At 36.7% G+C, this 9,609-nt stretch overlaps 1 protein-coding gene across 1 annotated transcript in view; it reads left to right on the forward strand.

Annotated features, from left to right (window-relative positions):
* The first annotated feature begins 1,136 nt into the window (after nucleotides 1–1,136).
* LOC107711913 (CTTNBP2 N-terminal-like protein) overlaps nucleotides 1,137–9,609 on the forward strand; it is a 22,760-nt gene continuing 14,287 nt past the window's right edge. The window contains exon 1 of the mRNA XM_016517002.1: nucleotides 1,137–1,245. Within this exon, the coding sequence (XP_016372488.1) occupies nucleotides 1,240–1,245 (6 nt within the window). The 5' untranslated portion in view covers nucleotides 1,137–1,239. The remainder of the gene's footprint in view (nucleotides 1,246–9,609) is intronic.

The raw sequence follows: 9,609 nt of genomic DNA on the forward strand, positions 1-9,609 counted from the left end.
CAATTCAAAACAATTTCATGCATGAGAAGAATAGTGCGGTGACTACACGAGCCAGACAATCTTACACACAGACCACAAGCACTCATTCAGGCCAACTTAAATAATGTGAACACACTTTCCCAACATTCCCACATAAATGTGTCCAAACTGGGTCTAAACTGATTAAGGTCTACAACCCTGTAACATTTTATTCTAGTTGATGTATATCTAAATACATACTACAGATCCATATTTATCAAGACTCTGATTTGCTGTTTTTTTCTTCCTGGCATGCAAGTCTGGTCATGCTTATTTGTTAGGCTGGATTTAGAGGAATTTTGGACAGTTTTTAGATTTCATTTAGCCTGAGAGGTTAGCTTTTTTCCAGCATGTGTGCTGTTATGTCTCTGTTATTTCTCTGTAAATAATCAAAACAATATTTCAGGTACGGTACATGAATTATCTTAAAACTAAATCTAATCCTGGGGTGAAATTAATACCCTGCCAGTCACTCTTTCCAAAAGGCAGTTTGAAACCGCTGTCATTTGATGTGTTTTTCTCTTTGTGTCCATGAGGGGGCGCCAGAGATGAGGTTAGGAGGAGCTCGTTAACACTTACTGAAATTCAAATAAAGGAGCATTTATCAGCTCACCTTTGCATTGACTCATTACTAATAGCTAGACAGTATTTCACAGTATTAGAAACACATCCGGTTGCATTAAAGAGTAATACGTATCGCGACTGAGAAATGTATGTATATATATATATATATATATTTACATTGATAATATCATCAATATTTTGTTTTTATAAAAAAGTGAGCATATTTTACATTTTTAGACGTCTAAAATCCTGCCATCAATATTTCATGAATGTCTGAAAAATATTTACCTTCACAAAGAAGAAATTTATTCATAGGTATCAATGCAAATTAATATCAAGTGTATCGTAAATAAAGAGGCTCCGACATTTGAACTGTAATGTGCTCAAATCACTACAATAAACTGCATGTAAAACAAACGACCGCAGACAAAGACACTGAACCGACGCTTACTTAGCTCCTCCCCTTAGAGCACAACATCCAATCCGAAGAGATCATTCTGGCCAGTGTTCTCCGCTTATTGGCTGAACGATCTGTCAGTGGCAGCAGTCCATATTTTCGGCCGGGATAGTAGCACGGGCAGCAGTGAAAGTGAGAAATAACTCCGTAAACTTGGGATACTTCTGACAGCGAGGACTGATGAGCGAACAAAAACACATATGAAGGTAATAAAATTAATATTTCATGGAATTATGACATCTTTTGGGGAAGGATATTGGTCGTGAATGTGATCTGGAGAGCGTGCTGGTGTGGAAGAGTGAATCTCAGATCCCAGGATAAATTTCCAGTATCGCTGCTATTATTATTATTATGTGCAATGATAAACATTGATTTCTTAGCCACACTGTATTCTTTCATACTCATGCACTTAATATAGTCTTAATAGACTTGATTTTTATGGATTTAGATATAATTAGTTATGTGATCTCTATAGTATATCCATTAAATGCTATATAACAATGTTACAAACAGCCTTTGCCCCTGTTTCTATTTGTTCCGGTCTGATGTCAGACATCTGATCGTTTGTTCTTCACACATTTGAGAAGTGCACTGATTGCTTGTTTAGCAGCATGTAAAATGGTCCATATGTTCAGGGTGATTTTTTAAGCACTGTAAGGAAAGCTTTGTGTCCAATAGGAAATCTGATATCCACAGCAGTGGTTTTTGCTGAACAATGCTTGAATTTATGGCTCTTATTGTTTATCACGCAACTTATAAAAGATTAACCATGCACTGATTCTTGAAACATGGGACAAAACTTACCCTGCTATTAGTTCCTAAAACGGCAACACTTTCACTTTGGAAGTGATTGAGATGCATATTTGTGTTAAGAACACTGCAGTGATTATTTCATTTGTTTTTCTCTTTATTTTATCAGATTGATGACATTACTGTACCTGTGTCCTCAGATCATGTGTGAATCAAAATATGTATTAACTTAAAAAAAAGTTAAATGTGTATATTTTAAAGAACAGCTACTACTATGAATGTATTAGACAGAATAAATGGGTTAGTTGTTTTTTTTATATATATACTTATAAGGCTTACATCTGTGTGTGTACTGGTAGTCAACACCACCAGATATTTAAATTTATAAACTTGTACATACAGTCCATCCATATAGTATCTGTACTACATAGTATCAATTCTCATCCTTTTCCCATATTTCAACTGTTGTGAGTTCACCTTGCTCACGTAATGACTTTCATAGGTTTTCCTTATTACATTTTTCATAAGTTTAAGCAGTTGTTTTAACATTTCCTGTCATGTTTATGATCTCACGGTTGTGAAGAAACACTCTGTGATTTTTAGATAAATTCACTCATTTAAGTAAAACAAAATAGCTACAGCATAAATACAACATTTGAAATATTTAAAACATGATTAGATTTGTTAATATGTATAATAAATATTTTTGTATGTAATATGTTTATCCTCTATCCTTAACTTTATTCTTTCATGTTTTGTAGCATTTTCTTTGTGCCAGTGCTTAAGAATCTGTGTACACTTTTATATATAGAATGTGCATAATGGATTCTTGACGATGGACCCTTTTCACAAGACTGTGATGACGCGTTTAACGGTCATCAGCATCGTAAATCCTCGAAAGTTTTTCATATTTGTATTTTTAATTTTTTTATCTACATTTATAACACTATTCTTTGTGTTATATCACCTTTGCATCAAATTACAAAAAAACAGTTTAACGCTAATGCGAGGGTGTTTCTAATGCAGCCAGGGTCAGAGAGCCCTCAGATTTCATCAGAAATATATTAAATTGTGTTCCGAAGATGAACGAAGGTCGTAAGGGTTTGGAACGACATAAGGGTAATTAATGACAGAATTTTTGGGTGAACTAACCCTTTAAGCAGCGCTGTGAGATCCAGTGTGAAGCGCTTGAATTCAGCGATGAACACAAATGACTCGGTGATTTAGGCCATGTCCACACGTACACGGGTACACGGGTTTTTCCTTCTTCCGTTTAAAAAAAAATCTCCGTCCACATGAAAACGCAAACACATGCTATGAAGCACTGTCAAGAGCATGCCAAACCAACAGGTGGCGATATAATCTCCAATATCACTCATTAGAACATGCAGAAACTAAGAAATTTATTTTTCTATTTAGATATTTATTTTGTTAAGGAAAATTAATGGTCTGGTTTCTACAACTTTCACTTTGGAGCAAAAATCTGGCTTTAAACTTGAAAGAAATAAAGATTTGACATTTATCATGATAATTAGCCTATCGATAGTGACTGATATGAAAAAAATTATCGTCATAATTTTTTTGGCCATATCGCCCAGCCCTACGCTCAGTTGATTAAGTGTGTTTATTTGAATCAAACAAACAGTGATTTTTAAAGAGCAGACATGTGAGTGTTTGTCAGTGGGTGAAGAGCAAAAATGTGGTCTAGCCTGTATGCGGTGAAATCCTCTGTTTTGACTGGCATGTCAGAATCAGTCACTCGAGAGCTGGGTTGAAGACATTCTCTCAGGTCAGGACGTAATTACACCAAAGAAGAGCTTGTTTCATTTTGCAGATTCTGTCGATTCTGCAATAATCTCTCTAGCAATAATGTCAGTGACAGCAGAAGTCTGAATCTGTGATTTGTCACCTTAGTAACCACTGGATATTTTGTTTGAGTTCCACTCTATACAAATTTAGTTCAGAACCACAAATCTGTAGCAATGAGGAAACTATACACTGTGAAAAACACGGTGCTTCAGTCCAGCTTACCGCTTTAGCCTGGGGAAAGGGTTAAGTTTAGGGTTTAGGATACAGCATATCGACCTCATTTGAGCCGAGTGAACAGGTTAGGTTTACTATAATGTGCCAAATCACTGCATTCTGCTTTTATACAAGTGTTATAAAATGGCTCCCATTGTGTTATTTTGTTGTTTATGATCTGAATACTGCTTCAGAATCTTGAATTTGCAAGTTGTTAATAAGATGTGTCAGTGACAGGGAGAAGCAGATGCTGGATCGGCTGTTAGCAGTCGAAATGAATTAGAATGTATTACAGTCTCATATGGAGTCTCTTTCTGTTAATATTTGATTAATGTGTGTGTGGGGTGTGAATTCCTGGAATTCCTTTCAGTCTCTGTAATCCATATGTGTTTCTCTTTTTCCCACTCTCACAGTCTCTGTGACTATGTAGAGATGGTGTTTTGTTGCCAAATAATGGTTTTATTGGGCTTGAACAGGTTTAATGTGGGGTTACAACATCAGAACACTGCCGTGAACCACACACCCATCTGACACATGTCCCGCTCTCTCATTACGGCTAATGATTCATTAAGCAAGCTGACATTATACTGTGGTCTGATGTTTCTTTTAAGGATTGCCCTCAGCAGCTGTGGGTTAAGTCTGAGGTTTAGTGATTTTTCAGTGAGATGAGAGAAGAGAAAAGGTCTGTTCTTACATAAGAAGATGCTTTAAAGGAAGTTCAAGCAAAAATGATAGTTCTGTCATTATTTACTCATAATCATGTCGTTCCAAACCTGAATTTTTTCCTTCTGCGGAACACAAAAGGAGAATTTTTGAAGATGTGCTAGTCTTCTTTTCCATGCAGTTATAAGAATGAGACTGAAGTTTTCAAGCAATGAAAAAGGAAAAGCAGGTATAATGAAAATGGCTATACTTTTGAGGCTTATCTTTTCGGTGAATCAGTTGATCTAGTTATATAACTGGTCCAAATGATTCATATCATTCGAATGATCTTGTTCTTAAGAATAAAGTATAAAGTAATGGCTTAAATTTCACTCTATACCTCACATATACAGGTGCATCTCAATAAATTAGAATGTCGTGGAAAAGTTCATTTATTTCAGTAATTCAACTCAAATTGTGAAACTCGTGTATTAAAGTAATTCAATGCACACAGACTGAAGTAGTTTAAGTCTTTGGTTCTTTTAATTGTGATGATTTTGGCTCACATTTAACAAAAACCCACCAACTCACTATCTCAACAAATTAATGCTGGGTTGTTTCAACCCAATTTTGGGTCAAATATGGACTAATCCTATTGTTGGGTTAAAAAGTTAATAAAAAAATGTAACCAAAATTTAACCCAACAGTTGTGTTAGTCCATATTTGACCCAAAATTGGGTTGAAACAACCCAGCATTTTTTAGAGTGTAGCTTTAACATGACGTATGAGTTGAAAGGTATAGATCACTTTTAGGATACTTTTGTGGTATACTTATGTATCCTTTACTTAACTTTTAAGGTGTGATCACATTAGCAAAAAGCCATTGGTCCATTGTCAGTAGTGTAGAAATGCATGAAGAACAGCTCACACAAACGTCACCTTCAAACAAATGATCTGTTCAGTGTGGTGAATTCACGCAACCAACTTTGATCCCGTTCTGAAATCAACGCAGGGGAATTTTTGCTCGAAATTCCTATTGATGTTAATGGATTTCAAACACAAAATTTTGCTAAGGAATGATAAATGTGTAATTTTGGGGTTGAATTATCTCTGAAATGATACAAGGTTCATATCAGTCGTCTGTCAGGAGACCATATTTGTCACTTCACAATTTGTATCTGAATGTTTTAGTGATACAAGATATTTATTGACTTCAAATATCTTGGTGCGCATTTGTTGTTTTTGGAGCAGCAAATTGGTAGAGCCAGTAACTTTTTCTCTAAAATCTTTCTGTGTGCCTGTCCCAAATCACACCGTAAACCCTCGCGGTCTTCCACACTTTCGTGATGTAATGGCGCTTTGACTGTCAGATAGAAGTCTGCTGTGGAGCTCGCCTCAGTGCAGGCTTGGCAGAAGTGCGCGTTGAGGGTGTGTAGAGGCTGCAAAGCGGGCACTCGCGAGCACCCTTGACGAATAGAGACCTTGTGGTCTCATGGACTTAACAGACACGCGGCGGCCATTGTCTGCAAGACCGCAAGTGCACATGAAGTGTGCCATTTGGGGCAGGGCTTCTCTCTCACACACTGTCTTGCTCGCTCATATTATACTGTTAAATAGCCTTGTTTCTCACCGCAGCTGTTACTGATTTCACATCATCAGGTTTAGTGTACTTAATGTGTAACTGAATCAAGGTCAGTCTGTGGCTCATCGTTGTTGTTGTGTGCCAATTTTTTCAGATCACAGTAACCCGACTGGTCTAAATGAATTGTTCACATATCAGACTGATCTGGTTCTCGTAAAATAAAGTAATGGCTTAAATTTCAGTCTGTCAGGTCTCAGGCTGCAGCAAAGATTCGATGAAATGAGTCATCTCTCCTCTTTTTGATTGCTGTGTGTAGTTTAAAGTTGTTTCCTTTTTCTGGAATGCAGTTCTTGGTCAAATGTGGTATTTGTGTAGTTGTTATTTACAGCCTGGTGTAGGAGGTTTCTTTAGACAGATTCTTTAGGCAGAAAAACAGATTTTTCCCTCTGACCTACACATTACAGCCACAGTCAGGGGCATCATGCTCTTTTTTTTACATTTTGAGTGGGCACCAGTGGGAGTCCTGGCTAGTTGAGATAAGACATAACCAACGAAAAAACAACACAGTTGTTCAAAATGTGGTAAAGGTTTTGTTTAGCATGCAAGAGGACTCTGGTTCCAATCCTGTCCTTTATATATAATTGGTTTTAATAAACCAGTAAAAGTCCAACTGACCGTGACAGCCAGTGATCAGCAGATTTGGCATTTTGATAAAACATGATGATAGACAGTATTTCCTAATCCAAATAGTGATAGAACCATATTTTATTAAAAAAAGCAAAACTTTCAAGATTCTGTTGTTTGAAGCTTGTTAGCTTCAGTGTTTCATTTCTCTCTTGTCATACCTGTGTTTGTCAAACTCTCACACAAACAATATAAATGTGTGTGGCTTTTATAAGTCCTCTTGAGAGGAAATAAAGGCAGGAAGGATGCACTTGTGATCCGCACGGATAGTGTTTTTACCGGATGCAGCAGGATGAAGATTCTTAAGGGAATAATAATGCAGTCTGTTTCCTATATAGATCAAGTGGATGTAAATAATGGCTTAACCGACCCTATACACACAAACTGAATAGATGAAGATGAAAATATGATGTTTCAGGCTGTTTGTGTCTCTGTCTGTGTAAGTGTTTGTGTATTCATTTGCATGTGATATGATCACTTGTGGTCACACCATTAATACCAGAGCAATTTATAAAAGCATCAGTCAATGATGTCATAAAAATAAACATACAACTTTTAAGCAAACAACTGTTTCTGTATCCATGGTTTAATGCAAATATTAGGTATAGCCTATCAAACAGTGTGTAAGCAGAGACATATACGCACAAACGCTCTCCGGCTGGACTCCAGTGGTAATACTGCATGAGTTATAAAAGTGCGTTTCAGTTTTAACACACACACACACACACACACACATATTCTGGCTCTACAAACAGCCCCCATCCGCAGTGTGTTAGTAATGTCTGGATGACATCATTGCCCTGAGATTATATTAAGTCTGGTCAAGCTGTGTAACTTTCTATTCAATAGAAGGGAAAAAAATTACATACTTTTCATCCTACTAACACACTGACGTGCGATCAGATTGAATCATATCAGGAAGTGATCTCATTAGATTGTTTTAGGGAAAAAAACACCTAAGAAAACACCTTTTTTTGTGAAAAAAATGCCTTTATCTAGGTTTTTGATTTAAGGATTGATTGAGAATGTTCTTGTGTTATAAAAAAAAAGCTGTGCGATAAAAAATATATGTATGATTTATGCACATCATTAAGCAATCCCTCCTAACATATCATATTCTACTTTATTTTATAAACTACAATTTAAAAGTTTGCAAAGATGCGTTAAATTGGTCAAATGTGACAATAAAGACAATTATAATGTTATGAAAACATTCTATTTCAAATAAATGCTGTTCTTTTGGACTTTCTGTTCATCAACCTGAAAAAATAGCCAGCCGGTTTCCACAAAAATATTAAGCAGCACAACTCTTTTTAACATTGATAATGCTAAGATTTTTTTTCTTGAGCATCAAATCAGCATATTAGAATGATTTTTGAAGGGTCATGTGACACTGAAGACTGGATTAATGGCTGCTGAAAATTCAGCTTTACCTTCACATGAACAAAAAATATTTTAAAATATATTCAAATAGAAAACATTTACATTCAATTATATTAGTATTTCACAATATTGCTGTTTTTGCTGTATTTTTGATCAAATAACTTCAGTCTTGGTGAGACTTTTAAAAAACATAAAAAAATCATACAGAGACCAATTTTTTAGGTAGGACAAATATGTAAGGAATAGCTGGCAGTTCTACATATTAATGCTAATAAAGCCACAACATGAAGTGTAGTGGATGTTACACCTGAGATGTGCATTAATTTTCTGTCCGTCATCAATTATACCACAGTTACCACATTAACAACATATTTATCACAAGACTTTTTGGGGGGTTTTTTGTCCCTAAAATGCTCTAGTGCAGGGGTTCTCAAACCTCTCCATGAAGTACCCCCAGCACTGCACATTTTGTATGTCTCCCTATATCTGACACACCCACTTCAGGTCTTGCAGTCTCCACTAATGAGCTGATGAGTTGAATCAGGTGTGATAGATGAGGGAGACATACAAAATGTGCAGGTCAGGGGGTACTCCAGGACAGGTTTGAGAACCACTGCTCTAGTGTGTAGAACTACTTCCTTATGCAACCAATTAAGTATAATGACCGGAAACAATGTGTCAGCTGCAGTGTGGTCATCAAACCTGAAATTAACTGTGCAGTTATGAAAATTAATCTACACTCTTATAATATGAGTCATCCAATCGGACAATGCTGTTGTGTGAAATGACTGTATGATAATGATGATGACGTTCAGCTATGGGTTAGGGGAGTAATTATACAGAATGATCATAATTTGCACAAATAAAATCAGCGGTCGTGCAGATTGTGTTCGGGTGTTTGGCAGGTTTCCCTCTGGCTTTCTGCTCCCACACACCCCAAAATAAATGAAAATATGAACCCAGACACAACAAGCCAAACCTCACTGGTTAATGAAAAACCGTCCATTACACTGCAGCCGAATCCAGATCTGTCTGTGTCACTTGCAGTAAACAGAGAAATTCAGGTGGATGCTGCAGACTGGTGGTGGATGAGGAGATCCCCCCTCACAATGTAAAGCGCTTTGAGTGCCTAGAAAAGCGCTATATAAACATAATGAATAATAATAATAAAATTATTCACAAGAGCATTCAAACACACTGAATGTGTGTGTGTGTGTCTAGACTGAGGGAATCCGTTACAGTACAGCAGTTTAACTCGTTCACTGGAGACCTCTGTGCTGAAATGCTAATAGGTTCCCGGATGTGGTCAGACAGAGAGCCAGACCACAATGCAGAGCAGCTGAACACTGTGTGTGTGTGTGTGTGTGTGTGTACCTGTTTTTCGATTCTGGTGGGGACTTAAACCTGAATACACACAGACTCATGGGGACTCGTGTCACGGTGGGGACCTAAATTGAGGTCCCCATGGGTAAACAAGCTAATAAATCACACAGAATTAAGTTTTTTG

This window comes from Sinocyclocheilus rhinocerous, unplaced genomic scaffold (genome assembly GCF_001515625.1).
Source record: "Sinocyclocheilus rhinocerous isolate Xijiao unplaced genomic scaffold, SAMN03320098_v1.1 scaffold1168, whole genome shotgun sequence".
NCBI classification, from domain to species: domain Eukaryota; kingdom Metazoa; phylum Chordata; class Actinopteri; order Cypriniformes; family Cyprinidae; genus Sinocyclocheilus; species Sinocyclocheilus rhinocerous.